The sequence below is a fragment of the Plecotus auritus genome (genome assembly GCF_963455305.1).
Source record: "Plecotus auritus genome assembly, chromosome: 3".
In the NCBI taxonomy this organism is placed as follows: domain Eukaryota; kingdom Metazoa; phylum Chordata; class Mammalia; order Chiroptera; family Vespertilionidae; genus Plecotus; species Plecotus auritus.
In genome coordinates, this window is record NC_137772.1 from 156054185 (window position 1) to 156073875 (window position 19691).

General features: G+C 42.1%; 1 protein-coding gene across 1 annotated transcript in view; it reads right to left on the reverse strand.

The window, feature by feature from the left end:
• Positions 1–2533: 2533 nt before the first annotated feature.
• Positions 2534–19691, reverse strand: part of TPH2 (tryptophan hydroxylase 2) — a 105250-nt gene continuing 88092 nt past the window's right edge. The window contains exons 9-11 of the mRNA XM_080662702.1: positions 13092–13187; positions 4060–4193; positions 2534–3914 (exon numbers count right to left, since the gene is read on the reverse strand). Coding sequence (XP_080518828.1) covers positions 3740–3914; positions 4060–4193; positions 13092–13187 — 405 coding nt within the window. The 3' untranslated portion in view covers positions 2534–3739. The remainder of the gene's footprint in view (positions 3915–4059; positions 4194–13091; positions 13188–19691) is intronic.

A 19691-nucleotide genomic window follows, 5' to 3' on the forward strand; every position in this document is an offset into this window, starting at 1 on the left:
ATCACCATTTCATGTTCCAGAACTGGTTTATTTTGAATACACACAAATCTTATATTAGAAGAAGCTGTATCCCATTACTACTTCCCAGAATATAGCAATCTGCATAAGAAGCATGTCCCAAAATAAAAGAATGTGTTTGGGAACTGAAGAAGAAGAAGAAGAAGAAGAAGAAGAAGAAGAAGGAGGAGGAGGAGGAGGAGGAGGAGGAGGAGGAGGAGGAGGAGGAGGAGGAGGAGGAGGAAGAGGAGGAGGGGAGGAAGAAGAAGAGGAAGAAGAAGGAGGAGGAGAAGAAGAAAAAACTCAGACACACTGGAAAATTCTGGGCTGCCTTCTTTTTCATTATAAGTAAGACAAGGTTCATGAGAGTGAGCACCAGCGCCAGATTCTTCAGAAGTTGAAAATTAGATCAAATGAATTGGAGGGCAACTACATCTCGTGTTAATGTTTTCCTCCTCGAAGAAAGAAAATGAGATGATGTGAGCCATGACTCTATTTGAAAATGAAACTTTGTATTTCTATTTGCCTGCACATTAAAGCACACTGTTTTCCATTTTAGACTTTCCATGTTGGTAAATGTTGCAATGCTTTACATTCATTAGGCTCAGGCCCATTTACTATGTGCAAGTGAGACAAGCACAGATATGTCATCCCCATAAACATCATTTCTAAATTACACAGTAAGTAAGTACTAAGCGAGAAACCCAACTTTCCTAACCCTTACCACTATAGTTAAAAAAAATTTCTTGCCCAGCCCGCATGGCTCAGTGGTTCAGCATTGACCTATGAGCCAGGAGGTCACGGTCCAATTCCTGGTCATGTTGTGGGCTTGATCCCCAGTGTGGGGCGTGCAGGAAGCAGCCAACCCATGATTCTCTCTCATCATTGTTGTTTCTATCTCTCTCTTCCTCTCCCTTCCTCTCTGAAGTCAATAAAAAATATATTTAAAAAAAAAATTTCTTTAACCATCTTGGATCAAAGTTCCCTACTTGTAAAAGATGCAACTTATGAACAATCTATTATGCTCTTATTCTAACTCATAACAGACAAAAATGGTCCTAAAAGAAAATTGGACTAATCAGATTCTGGCTGTCTTTGGCAAAGTGTGATATGTAAGAAATCTGATCTTGCTAGGAACCTTGGGTTGATTTCTGATGAGCTGATTACTGAAGTCAGCAGCAAAGCCAAAATAAAGTAGTGATTCATAGTGAGATGACAGTGAACACGTGCACTTAAATTTATAATTGCCCTTGGATCTATTTAATTTAGCTTTAAGTCATGAGTCATAATTGAGATAAATGGTTCCACTGAGCAGGTATCAGCAATGACAAGAAACTGGCTGTGATTATTTTGTTGTACTGTTTTCATTTGGGAACTTTTTCTACCAACGTTTTTCCAATGATGGCTATTAAATTTTATAGGATTACTAGAGGCCCCGTGCACGAAATTCATACACTGGGGTGAGGGGGGGGGGTGTCCCTCAGCCCAGCCTGCACCCACTCCAGTCTGGGACCCCTCAGGGGATATCCGACAGCCAGTTTAAACCGGCAGTCAGACATCCCTCTCACAATCCGGGACTGCTGGCTCCCAACCGCTTGCCTGCCTGTCAGCCTGATCACCCCCTAACCACTCCCCTGCCAGCCTGATCAATGCCTAAATGCTCCCCTGCCAGCCCAATTGCCCCCAACTGCCCTCCCCTGCCAGCCCAATCGCCCCCAACTGCCCTCCCCTGCAGGCCTGGTCCCTCCCAACTGTCCTCCCCTGCAGACCTTATCACCTACAACTGCCCTCCCATACTGGCCATCTTGTGTCCACATGGGGGCGGCCATCTTTGACCACATGGGGGTGGCCATCTTGTGTGTTGGAGTGATGGTCAATTTGCATATTACCTCTTTATTAGATAGGATAATTACCCGGGATTATCTAGACTTAGCAAAGCAAGGTCTAATAAACTAGGCATTTATGGATCTATAAAACTACAACTACTTGATCTTTCTAGATCCTTTTAATTTGGTACAGCTTACTCATAATTTCTCTACCCCCAATAATTTTTAAACTAATATGTCTTTCACTTAGAATAGCATTTAAATTGCATGACTTTCACATTCTATGCACCAAATCCTTTCTTAAAAATTCAGTTATTCTGAGAATCCTGCAGAAATGAAAGAGTCTCAATAGCTAAGATAACCAATATTCAAACCTCTGATTTTTTTTGTCTTAATTTTCCCTTTCTCTGATGTATGTTTTAACTCTTCCTCGTGTTCTCCCTGAACATATTTAGTCCAAAATAGTCTGTCTCATCATGGACCCATATAAGATTTTGAAATTATATATATAATTTCTTATTAAGAGAACATCCTAGGAAACTGCTCTAGTAAATATTTTAGAATTGCTAACTTAAAATTCATTTCATCATCTTTTCCTTCTCTACTTTTTCTCATCTCCCGTTTCCTCCCCCCAGGATTCTCTACCCAAAGCAGAATGAGGAGAACAGTGTTGTGTTTGTTGAATAAATCAGAAGAAGATGAAATTCATTCACTTATTCCGCAGGATTTTTTTTATTTTTTCACTTAATCACCTGATTACACCTCTTATGGCAAGCATGACCAGCGATTTGTGGTATTATCACTAATTTTTACCCTAATGTGCCCAAACTTTGGGCACATAGACAGACTCCCAGAGATCTGGCTTGGTGTCGGCCTGTGAGAGGAAACATCTGTACTGTTGGCAAGTCTAAATCTCAAACCAATCCCTATTTAGTGATGAACATTAGTTTTGATAAGCATTAGTTTCCCTTCTCTGACTACACATAAATACATGCATATACCAAGGTAAGCTTCTTAGCAATTCAAAAGCAATATGCAATGGGCTATAAATATTGGTGCACAACTAACTGTGCTACTTCAACCAAATCACTTAACCTCTCTGAGATTCAATTTCCACATCTTTGAAAGCAAAGCTCTATGATTTTATTGCCCTCTAAAAGAAATGGGTTAAACACCTGAGCATGATAATTCACTTTATTCCAGCATAAAATTAATAGGCCCAAGATTTATTACCCATTGTTTAGTCTTTCCTCGTGTCCTTTCTGAAAGTGTTTCCTTCCGAAATGTTTTGGGGAGCATGCCACAACCCAGTTTCTACAAGGTCAGTGCAACCTGTATATCCCATTTCTAAAATGCTTTCTTTTCTTCCATTGTATAAATACCCAACCTAAAAGTCACTCAAACTAGTGTGTTACCTCAACAATCTTTGAAACAGAATATTGAATCCTTCTTAATGTGACGGGAAGTTTAATACAATTCTGGGTTTATCTCAAATAATGCTGTGAAAGTCCTGATTCTATGGAAAGTAGAAACAGGTTCACTGCTATTTTCATTTTATCTAATGAACACAGAGGAAAGGGCTCAGATCTGAGAAAGAAAAGGTCAAAACCTAGAATCATAGAGGGCTATTTGCCACAAAGTTTATATAGATGCAGTTTGGTTAAAGACACTAAGCAGGGGTGTCAAATCGATTTAAGATATTTAAATATATTACAATCTTTCCTACAATGAGTGGTTACCTGTCACTGGGTTCTTAATGGTGTTCCACACATTAGCACAGTAAGTTACAAGCAGGTAGAGATATACATAATTGCATGCCTACTAGCCAAGCAATGGCACAGAAAGTCATTGGTGTTATATGACATTGACTGCTAAGGCCCACAAGATCATGCTGGCAACAACACTGGTCTTGGGCATCAAATCCCCAGATACTGGTTCATTTTGTTCAAGGCATCACACACGGTGTTCAAATCGCTGCGGAGATCCTGCACCACGTTCTCAATACTTCTGGTGTCTTTCAGAATCTCAACACTCCGTGTGTAGGGATTGAAGTAGACTGAGAAGGGACGGGTAATTGACTTTGCAAAATCCCTGCAAAATAAACAGACACGGAAGGATATGTGATCGGCCCTCACTGGTATAAGAGATAGCTAGAGGGAAGAAACAGAGCCAGAAAAAAAGAAAAAAAAAAAAAACCTTTTTTTATTTTCTCTGTATGGAGAAAAAACAAGCTTACCTCATCTTTTCTTTGGCTTCTTCAAAACTCTCAGAAACAAAGTAGGCCTCCTGGAAGGTGGTGATAAGGCACTCCTGTAGGCACGTTGTCTTCGGGTCAAAGGCTTTCACACGAGCCTTGTCAGAAAGAGCGTGCTGCAAAACATACCGCAAGACCGTGAAACTCCACAGCGAGGCTTCCGACGTGCCAGGACGTCACATTTCTACAACTCAGCTCCATCACTTTACAGGACTGCTCAGTTACCAGTCCCACCCGGAACACGGAACTCTCCCATGTGTGGGGTCAACTGAGTGTCAGGGGGGTTTGCAGTTGTCAGTGTTGTTGATTTTAAGTCTGTTCAGTGCCGAAGGGGAGCAATGAGAGGATGGTGTTATTTTATTTATTATTAGCCAAATACATACGGCAAAACGGTTCAGAGCTGTATCCCAGCAGAAATGGAATTTCAGATCTATGCTATGAATAGAAGCAGGGATAGCATAAATGAGGTCCTAAATTTACTGCTCTAAGCAATGTACTGAAATTTCACGTAAATGGCAGAAGTAATAATTACCTGCGTGGAGAGGTAACAGGGGCTCTGAACAAACTATTTGTGGACTCACTGAGAGACACTTTGAGGCCAGGTATCAACAGAGTCTAGAGTGGGCCTGCCAATTTGAGGAAATTTACAAAGCATTCATTTACCTTCCACCCCGTGCAGCAGAGCAATACACAGCAGATAAATATTTCCAGGTGGGAACAAAAGAGCTAATATTAATAGTTATAGGTATGCCCAGAGCAGGCATTAGGAAAACAGGAGAGGAAGGGCAATTACTCTCTGAGCCTTCATTAGCTCCATTCGGCTCACTACATGGCTGGCCGAGGAACAGCAGGGAACAATGAAGGACTGGAGTCTCCAGATAAGTTCAGTGATGCTAAAAGTTCATGGTCACTTCCTGCCATGTGCCACCTTCCTATTTATAGACCCTGCATCGATGACTCTCACACGGAATTGGCATAGAACCACTAAGGAGCTCATGAAAATGCAGATACCCAGGGCTCAACTTTATTTGGTAGGTCTGGATGAATCCCAGACATAAGTGGTTGCGAAGTATATTTTGATAAATACTCCACTAGATTCTGTCTCTTAATTTCTAGGGTAAGTCGGTTGGGAGAGAAAGACAAGGGGAAGCAGTAACTGCCTTAAACTGGGAGTTGGGCAACTTGTGCTCCAGTCCAGGTGTTGCTGCTGTCTGACCGGGTAACCTTGGCCAATTACTTCACCTCCCTGGGCCGCAGTCTCCTCAGCTGTAAAGAGAGGCTTGGGCTATGTGATTTCCATTCCAGCCTCTGGATTCCACCCAAAGCACTTTCCCTTCTCAGTCTCTCACTGCTACGGTTTGCAAGAGAAATGCTGAAAAACCTTTCCTGTTCAGTATTCTTGGTGCATTCCCCCAACAATTTCAAAACACGTGGAATGATTTGCAGCCTGAAGAGGGCTGTGGTTCCCTAAGTTTGAAAATATAATTGTGAACCAAAGGACGGACACGCAAGAGAAAGGGCACACGGCCCTCCCCTGTGATCTGCTTTCTGGCGAGTCCAGGGCAATGCATATGTGGATCAGGGGACGCGGAGGACATCTCGAAGTGAACTCATTTTCTTGGCCCACAAACAGCTTCATCATAAGGAGAAGGTCACTGAACCTGCAAATGCATGTGTGCCAGATTCAGCGCAGTGCAGTGAGTATCAGGGGACTTGGGTTCCCTGTGACTAATAATTCTGTCCACATTTTTGAAACAACTTCAGCTTCAGGAAACAAAATGTCCTCTTATGAGAGCTGTTGCTCCTCTGCAAAGAACAGGCCTCCTGTTGGCTCGCCCCCGGTTTCAGAATTAGAAGTTGCTTTCTTTGCAGCCATATCTGGGAGCGTTTTACTTCAGTATGTTGCTTTGTAGCCCATCCACCCATCAGTACATACGAAAGGAAGGAATGTGGCTGACACTGTCGTTCATTGGTCTTTTGCTCAGCCCCACATTCAGGAGCATGGGCAGAGTCAGGGCAGAGCAGCCTATAAGAACATTTAAGCCACGGCTCCCCTGGGGTATCCCTGCTGAGCCAAGGACATTTCATTGGGTCTCGGATAAGCACAAAAAAGGGGTGAAACTCATCTACTAGGGTCTGCAATGCTTTGATAGGAAATTAACAACCATAACAGTCCCTACGTGTAGAGAATGCCTCCGGGAAGTGTGAAGGCAATAATAGAGACTGGAATCAGAGTAGTTTTAGAGAAGTGTATCATGGGATGACTTCACTGGATACTCAGATGAACTTGTTCAGCTATTTTCACTGGTAAAGAGGATGAGAGGACACCAAGGAAAATTCCAGAGGCGCAGGGTGCTCTGCCCCAGAATTCAAGAAAAGTCAGTGGACTCACAGCATACCACTAGACAATACATATCATGATTGCCTCGTGCACTATTCAAGGAAACACTGGAAGCTGATTGTTCTCTGATCTCAAAAATGCAGCCCATCCTCAGGAGCCTGTGGTGTCCAATACGCGGGTTACCTGCTGAGGACCTCTATCCATGGAGAATGGGACCAGTGCTGCCCCTGGGCTGTTATGAACATGGGATGATAATGGTACCCAAGGATCAGCCTGGAGAATGACAAGAGCCTAGAGTTGGGCGAGCAGCCAGTGAGAGGGGACGACAAATGAAGCTTTGATACACCTATAAATGGTCTCCTTTACCTGCCGGGGAGTTCCCTGTGTGATGACTGCCAGGAATATCCATGCAGCCCATAAGGTCCTCTGTTCTGAATACTAGAATGTCAAGTATCCATGTCTCATTGCTTCCAAAGCCCACTGCCCACTGGAGTGAGGTCCTACAGAGTTTGCTCCTCAGCCACTACCCATATCCCTCTCTAAGCTGCTGGGCCTTGGAGAACAGCTATCATTCCCTCTCCTCTGTGCCCAGTGGATTTTCTGTAAACATCAAGCCAGACTGCTGCATGTCCCCAGGGAACTCCGTGGTGAATCCTTCCTGAAGTGTTCTTCAGGTATGCTAAAGTCTGCAAGAATTAATCCAGCTTTCTATAGAGAGGGGCCTGATAATGCTGACAGGATCTGGTTGACAGTCCTTTATTCTGAAACCATTTTAAAAGCCCAGGAAAGCTTGAGAATCACCTCCCCTCTTCTAACAGGACTGTTCTGGATTTACCCATAATGCTAAAGACTAGGACATAAGACTGGGAGCCAGGAGACCTGGGTTCTAAACAGGGGTGAAAAATCCTCAGGTTGGGGCACAGTTTCCTCTTTGAGCAACTCCATGAATTCTAAAGCTTTTTTGCAATGCAATTTGAACAGGGCCTGCACTCATACCACCAACCCCTCCCTCCACCTCCACCAGCATGAACTGCCCAAGCAGCCTCTACCCTGAGCCTGGGCATGGCCTTCCCAACTTTCCCAGCAGAGATGGCCATTACCTTTGAATTGGTTTTCGTGTACAAATTCAGACTTATTTGCCATCCAGCCTTGCCCTGAGTTCCTCCCTCACAGCCACCTGCCTTTGTAATGACACAGCGTTATTATCTCCACTATTCTAGATGTAAACCCTGTGATCCTCACCCTCTGTATTAGGACTGGTTAAAGCTGGGCAAAACACAGCGTGAAGTCGGGATTACAGGTAGGCATTGGCCTTAGATTCTGAGAAAAATAAATTTGCAAATGCCTTTACACTCACACTACAATCATCTTTTCCCACATCAGAATAACAAATATGTACATTTGTATGTGCACATATGTATGTATACTATATTTTTTAACCTCCCTCAAATGCTCCTCCTGCTGACCAAGCACAACTTGGCACTGACACCCCTATTGCCAAAGGTGGGGATGATGGCATCACACTGCTTTTTTGGTATTCGTGATGTTCAAAGTTTCATCAGTTTGAATAAGCTACAGGGGTGAGGGAATCAACTCTCTTCAAGCAATCCTCTCATAAAGGCTGAAGATCAGTTTCCAGCTTCCAATGCTCCGGCATTTGCTCTGTCATTATTATTAAGAGTGCTGGCTTCCAGAAAGGAAAGGAAGGAGGAAGAAGATGGGAGGTGTGAACCAGCTGAGCAGGGTACAGGTGTGGGAGCTCAGAAGCAGTAAGTCCTAACTCTGGCCCTGTCTCTCACCACTATTATACCAAATGACCTCAGAGAACCCTCTTCTCTACAGCCTGACAGTAATCCTGACCACCTCACAGAGTCGCTGTACATGGTAGTAAATACAAATGACTGTAATAAATATGAACCTGTTCTATGAATGCTGATTAACAGCTATAAAAAGCAGTACAGCCTGGCTGGCATGGCTCAGTGGTTGAGCATCAACCCCTGAACCAGGAGGTCACTGTTCGATTCCTGGTCAGGGCATATACAGGGTTTCAGGCTCGATCCCCAGTGTGGGGTGTGCAGGAGGCAGCTGATCAATGATTCTCTCTCATCATTGATATTTCTATCTCTCTCTCCCTCTCCCTTCCTCTCTGAAATCAATAAAAAATATATGTTTTTAAAAAAAAAACAGTACAATAAATTTATTGTGCAAGGATATTCTAACACCAAAGCCAAAATAATAATTATTATTAAAATTTTTAAACCATCAGCTTTATTAAAACCAGCAAATCAGAACAGATGTGTTTATACTCTGGGATAAAGAGGGGAAAGGGGGCATGAAAGGAAAGACACATGCTAGACTGTGGGTGAATGGCAGTCCATTGTCCTATTTTCAACCTTTTTTGAAGTCAGTTTTCCAGATGACATAGCTGATATTAACTGCTCTCTAAAGTGATGATGGTAAGAAAAGGCCCTATTTAAACACACTTATTTTTTGCATCACCTTTTATCCCCTCTATGCCTCTTCCACCTCCAACCAACCCCCTCCCCCTCCCCCACAATCATCACACTGTTGACAATGTCCCTAAGTTCTCTCTTTTTTTTTTTGCTCAATCCTTCTACCCCGCTAACACCCCACCCCACCAGACCTGCCCGCCTGCTCTCTGTCTATGAGTCTGTCTCTATTTTGCTTGGTAGTTCAGTTTGTTCATTAAATTCCACATGAGAGTGAAGTCACATGGTACTTATCTTTCTCTGATAAACAAACTTTTAGACTTTCTGAAAGCTCACGACAAAACAGATAACTGGAACAAAAGAGAGATGAACCATTGCTGAAATTTCAAAAAAAACACACACAGATTTTATGACTATCAGATTAATGTTAGCTTTTACAAGCTTTTTCATATTTTTGTTTCTGTCTTTAAAGATAAAAATAAGCATTATCAAAATTGTAAAAAAAAAAAAAAGACAATGTTGTTATCAAAAAAATAAGACAGAAAAATGAAAGTTATCCTCCAAACCATAGATACACCATTTGGAAATACTTGCTCAGTTCTGAAGTGCAACATCTATGCCCAGAAAAATCTAGCCTCTTTAAAGCACAAAGTTTAAAACATGTCTATTCAAACAGAGGTGAGTTGTAGATATTTATGTGAAAGTTATAAAGACTACACCAAAACCTCCAACAACTTAGCTGGGACCTACATTTGGGCTGCAGTTGGAACACAAAAATATTTTACCACATAAGGTAACTGGATCCAAAATTTAAGCGTGTTTACATTGGAATTATTATAATCCTATTAATAAAGTTATCCCTACTTAGATCAAGGACTATCAGTGACCATCTAAGTAAAAGTTAGGCTGAAGTGTTGAGAAGTGTGTGAAAGGGCTCTGCACGGTGCGGAGTGGGCAGGGATGGAGTGAGGGAGGCTGCTTCGAGAGCATCTGCATCACATTATGTATTCTCTGTGAACTATCAAATTTTTCTTGTAGAAAGAATGCCTGAATTGTAAAAATGGTCCACAGTAGCAATCATAGGGATGTTGGAGTGTTGAAATTTGAGAATGGAAGAATGCTAATGACCAGAGGTGATGGACCAGAACAGGAAGATTCATGGCTGACAATGCCCTTCGGTCGGAGTACATGTTTCTGGCTGATTTCCATTTCCAGAAGATTCCATCCACACCAATAGAAACAAAACCAACAGATTCACTCCAATGCTGCCTACGCATGCCTCATTAACCAGATCAGAGGACCTTGTCGAAAGTTGAGGCAATAAGAGAGATTTGTTTCTTTTGTTTCTGGTGTGATTTATAAACCCTCTGAGGAGAATGTAAATAGATGTAGCTCAAGAGCTACATGGTTTTCTGACTAATCTTTTTTCGGAGAAATCAAAAAGCACTCTATAGAAGGCCTGAGTCTTTCAGGTATATGACATCATACTATTGCTGTGGGCTCTGGCCACTGTGCTGAGATTAACCTCAAATGGACTATTTTTGTTGAGAATTTAGTAAAAAAATATTTCACCACATTACATCAGGCTTTTGTTGTGCTAAATATTATCATCAATTGCAGCCATGCCAAACCTCAGGCAGCTGCCTAAATGGGGCAGGCTTGGCAAGAGCACTCACACTGCTGTCCGATGGCTGATCTGTGTTATCTCGTCCTCCCCGTATTCACCCTTTCCGTGCCCCAGGAATCAGCTTGGGCAGCTGGGCCCTTCTCAGGAAGCCTTCCCAGGCATGGCCCACTCTGTGCCAGGCACATTTGCCACACTGTCTGTATTATCTGATTGGTTATCTCTTGCACTAGAATGTAAACTCCTTAATAACAGGGATCCCAGGCAACGTAGCCTCGTGGTTAAGGGTTCAGAGTCTGGAGCCCAGCTCCAACACTTATTAGCTGTGTGACCTTGGGCAAGTTCCTTAATGTCTTTTTACCTCAGTTTTCTCATCTGTAATGCTTATCTCATTATGTTGTTATGAGAATTAAATGGGTTTATATGGCTAAAGTATCTAAAATACTAAGGTCTATTTAAGTGTCCATTAAGGTAGTTGTTATTTTTTTTTATTCTTATTCTTCCTCATTATTTGTATTTGTATCTTCCAGTGACTGGCACTGTACAGGGTACATAGTAGGTGCTCAACAAATGTTTGAAGAATGAATGATTGGGGTCATAAATTGAGAGGACTTGATAAAATTATAGTTAAATTGCATCTTTCAAGAACAGAAACAACCAAAAACTTCCAATTATCATATATTTCCTAATCTAATAAAAGAGTAATATACAAACTGACCATCACTCCAAGACACAAGATGGCCACCCCCATGTGTTCAAAGATGGCTGCCCCCATGTGTACACAAGATGGCCACCATAAGATGACCTGCAGGGAGGGCAGTTGTGGGCTGTTAGGGGTGACCAGGCCAGCAGAGGAGGGCAGTTGGGGGTGACCAGCCCGGCAGAGGAGGGCAGTTGGAGGAGACCAGGCCAGCAAGGGAGGGCAGTTGGGGAGGACCAGGCCTGCAGGGGAGAGCAGTTGGGGGGGGGCCAGACCTGCAGGGGAGGGCAGATGGGGGGACCAGGCCTGCAGGGGAGGGCAGTTGGGGGCGATCAGGCAAGCAGGGAGGGCAGTTAGGGGTGACGGGGCCGGCAGAGGAGGGCAGTTGGGGGAGACCAGGTCAGCAGGGAGGGCAGTTAGAGGTGACCGGACCAGCAGAGGAGGGCAGTTGGAGGAGACCAGGCCTGCAGGGGAGGGCAGTTGGGGGGACTAGGCCTGCAAGGGAGGACAGTTGGGGCAGACCAGGACAGCAGGGGAGGGCAGTTGGGGGGGACCAGGCCTGCAGGGGAGGGCAGTTGGGGGGACTAGGCCTGCAAGGGAGGACAGTTGGGGCAGACCAGGACAGCAGGGGAGGGCAGTTGGGGGGGACCAGGCCTGCAGGGGAGGGCAGTTGGGGGGACTAAGCCTGCAGGGGAGGACAGTTGGGGGGGGACCAGGCTTGCAGGGGAGGGCAGTTGGGGGGGACCAGGCTTGCAGTAGAGGGCAGTTAGGGGCAATCGGGCCAGCCGAGGAGCAGTTAGGCGTCGATCAGGCTGGCAGGGGAGTGGTTAGGGGGTGATCAGGCTGGCAGGCAGAAGCAGTTAGGGGCAATCAGGCAGAGGCAGGCAAGCAGTTGGGAGCCAGCAGTCCTGGATTGTGAGAGAGATGTCTGACCACCCGTTTGGGCCCAATCCCACTAAATGGGAGGTCGGACATCCCTCAAGGGGTCCCAGATTGGAGAGGGTGCAGGCTGGGCTGAGGGACACCCCACCCCATGCACGAATTTCATGCACCGGGCCTCTAGTTATATTATATAAGGATAATCAATACTCAAAATAAAAACCCTAAGATAGCCCATAATCCTGATTTTAGTCTGAATAATCAAATAAAGATTAAATTATTTTCAGTACCATTTCTGGATTATATTTCACATCTCATTCTAAATTCATCAAAACTTACTCTCCCCCAATGGTATAGATAGTAATTCTACAGGAACCAGAATATTTAAATTATCAGATGCCCCAGGCCCCAACATTTCTGAATAAATGATAATTTACTGTATTTTAAGGGGGAAAAAACAGCATTCCTTAGGCAGCATTACACATTTTAGATACCACTCAGTAAAATAACCATATGTTTATTTAGTCTTTTTCTAAATTATATATGTCCACATATGTTTTAATACTCATTAACTTTGAATAAGTTGAAATAATGTCAAATTCCCCTTTGGGAATAAATGCTGGGGAGTCTGGTGGCGCCGCGGGGGTGACAGAAGTGCGAGCAGCCAAGGCACACTTATGAGGAAATTTTCATCAGTGGAAGCACTGCTAGCTCATTGCCCACTTTGCAGCACTAAATTTAGGGCAGTCATTTGTTAGCCAACGTTTGAGCATACATTTGTCATTCCTGTTGATTGTGCACATCGCTGCTCATCTGTTTGAGTCACGCCACAAACCCAGAAAGGCATGACCCGTTTTCAGAAGTGCAAAAAGTTAGGTTAGCACCCATGGTGAGGTGCCAACTCCTCTGTGTTAAATATTTATGGAGTATCTGCAAGTAGAAATGCGCAAACAAATCAATATTTTCCATGACCTTGAACCAGTTTGTTTGGGAAGGATACTTTTGTTCACAGCTTCATACCTTTAATTCTCCAATGGAAGAAAGCAGTCCTGCTCCATATGCCCGCAGCTGCCCTTCTTGCTTGCAGAGGCCAAACTCAATTGTAAAGAAATAGCACTAAAAAAAAAAAAAAATCAACACACATCCAGTAAACTGGTCAACAAGTTCTTCCTTAGAATAAAATGGCACCCAAAATAAAATGGTGCACTGTGCATAATTTCTTCAACCATGTCAATTTACAATCAAAAATATTTATTGAAATCTATTTTCTTGTTTAATAATCCCTTCCTAGGTAAAAGATATACAGAAAAGGTATCAACCACTAGAAGTCTTATGCTTGCTACATTCAGAAACCCTGTGAGTCAAATCAGATCCCATGCAATAATTTTAAAAGTAAAAAAACAGATTTAGAAATAAATGAATATGCTATTGTGATAATGCTGTAAGAATATGCTATTATGTTTACTAAGTTGTGTTTTAGTGATATCAATAAGTTCATGCATATGTGAAAACATAATATAGAATCTAGTAATCCCAAACTGATTCTTGCAGTTTGTTTATTAATTCAACAAACATTTGTTGAGTACCTTCGGGATGCCAATGATTGGTAAAGACACAAGAGAGAGACCAATAAAGCAAGTACATACCAACCAAATTACCAAAACCACAATTTTAGTATGTTTTTTAGTGATAACTTAAGTGTATATACACACATATATACTTAAATAAATATAGTAAGAATCATCTCATTGACCTGTGGTATATCAGCATCAACTACTACAGCTTTCCCAAGATATTAAAATCTACAATTGTTGAGTTTAGGAAATTAACCTAGACAGACAGAAACCCCTGTACAACCAAAAACTCACAAAGCTCTTAAGAGAAGCTGAAATCACACTATTTTTGCTTTTAGAAAAAAGTGAGAAGCTGACAATGAGCAATAAAACTTGCATCAAATTAACACGGTCCTGCATTAGTGATGACAGAGTGCTGAAGGTGTTGAGAAAGAGGAGAATTTCAACACTCCTGAAAGGGGCAGAAGATAATATTTCTAGCCCATGCCAGTTGCTCTATTTTTATTTGGAGGTTGACATGCCTCTTGGTTCAGGAAGGTTTTCTGTTTTTTCAGTGTGACGATGATCTGAAGTTGCATGGGCTAATGCCCTGCAGCACTGGGCTGGACCCAAAGGACTGTTAGTCCAGATCATGCAGCTGAACCTCTAGAAGCAAATTTTCTTTTCCTGGTTCACCTCCCAAGGAAGCTAAGATTATAGCCCTTCCTACCCCCATCACCCATCAGGCCCACCAGCACTCCTTCTGTGTTCTAACTTCTCTTTTTTTCCCATCACACCACTGTTTTGACATGGTCTTCACTTTATTTATGTTTGGTATGTACCATTTGTCATCTGTCTCCCCACCCTAGATTATAAACTTTATGAGAATAGGGTTCTATCTGTTCACGTAGAACAGGGTTTCCCAAGCTCACCACTACTGACAGTTTAGGCTGAATAATTCTCTATTGGGTGGATGGGTGGGTGGGTGTCCTGCATATTGTGGAATGTTTACTGGCCTCTACTCACTAGATGTCAGTAGCACCCCCACCCCAGTTATAACAACCACTAATGTCACTAGACATTGAAATATGTTCCCACGGGAGCAACATCACTCCTGGTTGAGAACCGTTAATATAGAATAGTGTCTAAAACACAATAAGCTCCATAAATATTTGGTGAATAAATAAACAGTGAATGAAAGAATTATCTCTAAGTTAATGAGGCTTGTTGTGTGGCAGTATGACCTGGAGGAAAGAAACATAATGAGGCCTGCGTTCAAGTGTGAGCCCTGCTTTTAATTAGTTATATGATCACAACCTCTCTAGCATGTAGTTTTCTGCCCGTGGCATCCATTCATTCATTCATTTATTCTATAAACACTCCTTGAGTACCTATATGCCAGACTCTGCTTTTGCTGTTAAGAATATGCAATGAACAAAGCAACAAAGTCCCCATCCCCATAAAGCATATATGCTATACTGAGATGAGACAGGCAACAATAACAACAACAAAAATCAATACACAGGATAATTTCAGGTAGAATATGCTATATAAATAAAACCATGTGATGTGTCAGATATTAAGCAAAAGACATGGCTATTTTAGATGGAGAGGTCAGGGAAGTCCGCTCTGAGGGAGAAATATTTAAACTGCAACCTGCTTGAAAAACAGCCTTTTGTGCAAAGATCTAGGGCAGGAATGGAGCGCATCCAGCCCACAAGCTGTATGAGGCCCGCAAAATCACTTGGTCTGGCCCTGCCAAGGCATTAGGGGTGAGTTAATTAAGTGTTTGACCAAATATAGCAGGCTAATTTTTAAGCTGAGAATTTTGTATGGCCCTCCAACAATGTTATAAATATCCAAATAGCCCTTGGCAGAAAAATGTTTCCCACTCCTGGTCTAGGGAAGCGTGTTCCCAGCAGAGGAAGTGCAAAGGCCCTGTGGCAGGAATAGACTTGTATTTCCAAGGACAATGGGAAGGCATTGAAAGGCTTTAGGCCTGGAGAGAGATGTTCTAATTTAGTTTTCAAACGATCATGCTGGTGCTGGGTAAAGAATAGATTGCAGGGGGCAAGAGTAAAAGCAAAGAGACCGGTTAGAAGGAAGCAGCAGCCAAGAGACAAGGGAGTTGAGTGACTTAGAATAGACTTACTTGGGTGAGGGGTAGCAGGGGGTTGGGAGAAGGCAATATCACATAGGCCTCTCATGAGAAGAACCAAAATAAGAGATGTGAATATGTTTTGAAAAGTGAAAATACACAGGATAATTTCAGGTAGAATATGCTATATAAGTAAAACCATGTACTGTGTCAGACTGCACAATACTGGATACAATGAAGAAAAACTATCGTCTCTTACCTAATAATAGACAAACATGTAAACTGACTGTACCTCTGCTATACCCACAGCCAATCAGGAGTGAGTATGCAAATTAACCCAACAAAGATAGCGGGTTAATTTGCATATGCAGGTGCGGAGCAGCCGAGCAGGGCAGGATGCCTGCTATGAGGGGGAGGCGGGGTGGAGGGAGCTACAGGAGTGGTGCTCCGGCCGGGAGCGAGGACTTGCGAAGCCAGGAGAAGGAAGGCCTATTCTTGCACCAATCTTCGTGCAATGGGCTTCTAGTATACTCATAAAACAAGAAGACTGAAAGTTCAGCCTCCTATTTTATCAAAAGGAAACTCAAGTTTAAGGAGATTAAGTGATTTACCCAGGACCAGTCTACATGGTGACATTTAAGAGATCTATAGCTCAGTATTTTAAAGTTTCCAGGTAAAAGATTAATAAATGCATGATTTTCCCTTACAACCGAAAAATGGAGAAATAAAAGTCAAACAGGAAAATTAGAATCTCATAGCATCTTCTTAGCGTGTCTTTAAGATGACTTGTCCAATGTATATTGCATTTATGGCACATGATGTGAAATCCTTGGAACCTTAACATTGCATACAGAAGCGTTTGTAAAAAAAAAAAAAAAAGAAAAAAAAGAAGAAGAAGAAGAAGAAGAAGAAAGAAAGAAAATGTGCTGTCATGCTTTAAAGCCTCCAAAATACATATATGGAGCCAGGAACAGGAGGCTTTAGGTCAGCCTATTAAGAGCATCTTCCGTTTTCCTTACGCTACATCATTGCATACATAATGCATGTTCATGGTTATGGCCTAAACCAAAACAGGCTGAGGGAGCCCCTCAGAAAATATGGTGCACTGTGCACACAGTCTTCACGTGGATTTGGCATCCCATCTAATTTTAAGACAAATTAAAAGGTCTGCATCAACTCAACTAAAGATTCAAAGCTATACCTATCAGTATGTGTTTAGTCCTTGTGCTTCTAGAATCAGGACAACCCCAGAGGAGAGAGTGTGTCCTTCCCATCACTAGGAGTACTCTCAGGCCCCATACCTCATCTGGGAGTCCTTCCAGAAACTCTGACCTTACACAGCTCCGTCTGCTCTTTCCCTTTATCTACCTTTCCCTTTGGTTTCCTGTTGTCCTCAACCATGAAAGGCACCTAGATGCTGCTTCTACAGCCCACTCTCCCCGTAAAATTAAGACCTTTTGCTCTGAGACAGTTTTCCATTTTCAGCTCCACAGGTGGCTACCAGGTAAAGAGAAATGGTAAAATGTACCTGAACCTCTGGTGTTGGCCAATTTTCAATTACGGACTGGCTCAGAATAATTTTCTTTTTCTGTTTTCAACAGCAATAGAGCCCTCAAAATGCCAGCTGCCCTGGTTGGGCATGGTCACTAATGGAGAAGAGGGGCGACTGCACATTTCTTTCTCCTGATGTTAAATGCAAGGCCTGTGTAGCACTGAACTTGGTGACCCCGTGACGACCTTTCAGAATTCAAGGAGAACTAATTGCTTCTGAAACGGTTAAGAAACTATCATTTGTTTTCCTCAGAGAATTCTCCAGATGTGGATCTATAATATATCCCCTAGAGATTTACCAAATAAATAGCCTACCTATTATTTAAAAGACAAATAAACAAACAAACAAAAAACCTCGAACCTTATAAAAACAGTAAAAGAGAATTACAGATTCTTGGCCACTAATGTCTTTTATTTTTTTTTTTTTTTTTTTCATTTTATTTTATTTTATTTTATTTTATTTTTTTTTTTTTTCAAATTTTTATTAAGGTATTATATGTGTACATATCTTATCATTGCCCCCGACCCCCACCCCACTCCCATATATGCCCTCACCCCCCAATGTTTTGCATCCGTTGGTTACTCTTATATACATGCATATAAGTCCTTCAGTTGATCTCTTATTTCCCCCACCTCTCCCTAACCTTACCACTGTAATTTGACAGTCTGTTTGATGTTTTACTGCCTCTGTAACTATCTTTTTGTTCATCAGTTTATAATGTTTTTCATTATCCCCAAATGAGTGGGATCATGTGGTATTTTTCTTTCATTGACTGGCTTATTTCACTTAGCATAATGTTCTCTAATTCCATCCAAGTGCCTACAAATGGTAGTAATTCCTTCTTTTTTACGGCAGCATAGTATTCCATTGTGTAGATGTACCATAGTTTTCTGATCCAGTCATCTGCTGATGGGCATTTAGGCTGTTTCCAAATCTTAGCTATTGTAAATTGTGCTGCTATGAACATAGGGGTGCATATATCCTTTCTGATTGGTGTTTCTGGTTTCTTAGGATATATTCCTAGGAGTGGGATTACTGGGTCAAATGGGAGTTCCATTTTCAGTTTTTTGAGGAAACTCCATACTGTTCTCCACAGTGGCTGCACCAGTCTGCATTCCCACCAGCAGTGCACGAGGGTTCCTTTTTCTCCGCATCCTCGCCAACACTTGTCGTTTGTTGATTTGTTGATGATAGCCATTCTGACAGGTGTGAGATGGTATCGCATTGTTGTTTTGATTTGCATCTCTCGGATAATTAGTGACTTTGAGCATGTTTTCATGTGTCTCTTGGCCTTCCTTCTGTCTTCTTTCGAAAAGCTTCTATTTAGGTCCGTTGCCCATTTTTTTATTGGATCATTTATCTTCCTTTTATTAAGTTGTATAAGCTGCCTGTAGATGTTGGAAATTAAACCTTTATCAGTGATACCATTTGCAAATATGTTCTCCCATACAGTGGGGTTTCTTGTTGTTTTGTTGATGGTTTCTTTTGCTGTGCAAAAGCTTTTTATTTTGATGTAGTCCCATTTGTTTATTTTCTGTTTGGCTTCCATTACCCTAGGGGCAGTATCACTGAAAAAGTTCTTTTGGCATATGTCTGAGATTTTGCTGCCTGTGGATTCCTCTAGTATTTTTATGGTTTCCCGTCTTATATTTAAGTCCTGTACCCATTTTGAGTTTATTTTTGTGTATGGTGTAAGTTGGTGATCTAGTTTCATTTTTTTGCATGTATCTGTCCAATTTTCCCAACACCATTTATTAAAGAGACTGTCTTGACTCCATTGTATGCTCATGCCTCCTTTGTCAAATATTAAATGCGCATATTGGTTTGGGTCGATATCTGGATTCTCTATTCTGTTCCATTGATCTATATGTCTGTTCTTGTGCCAGTACCAGGCTGTTTTGATGACAGTGGCTTTGTAATACAGCTTGAAATCTGGTATTGAGATCCCTCCTACTTTATTCTTCTTTCTCAGGATTGCTGTGGCTATTCGGGGTCTTTTTTTATTCCAGATGAATTTTTGGAGAGTTCTTTCTAGGTCTGTGAAATACGCCGTTGGTATTTTAATGGGGAGTGCATTGAATCTATAGATTGCTTTGGGTAGTATGGACATTTTAATGATGTTGATTCTACCAATCCATGAACATGGTATGTTCTTCCATCTGTTTACATCTTCCTCTATCTCTTTTTTCAGTGTCCTGTAGTTTTCCGCATATAGGTCTTTTACCTCCTTGGTTAGGTTTATTCCTAAGTATCTTAATTTTTTTGGTGCGATGGAAAATGGGATTGCTTTTTTAGTCTCTCTTTCTGTAAGTTCATTGTTGGTGTATAGAAATGCCATAGATTTCTTGGTGTTAATTTTGTATCCTGCTACATTGCCGAATTCATTTATTAAGTCTGTTAGTTTTTTGATGGAGTCT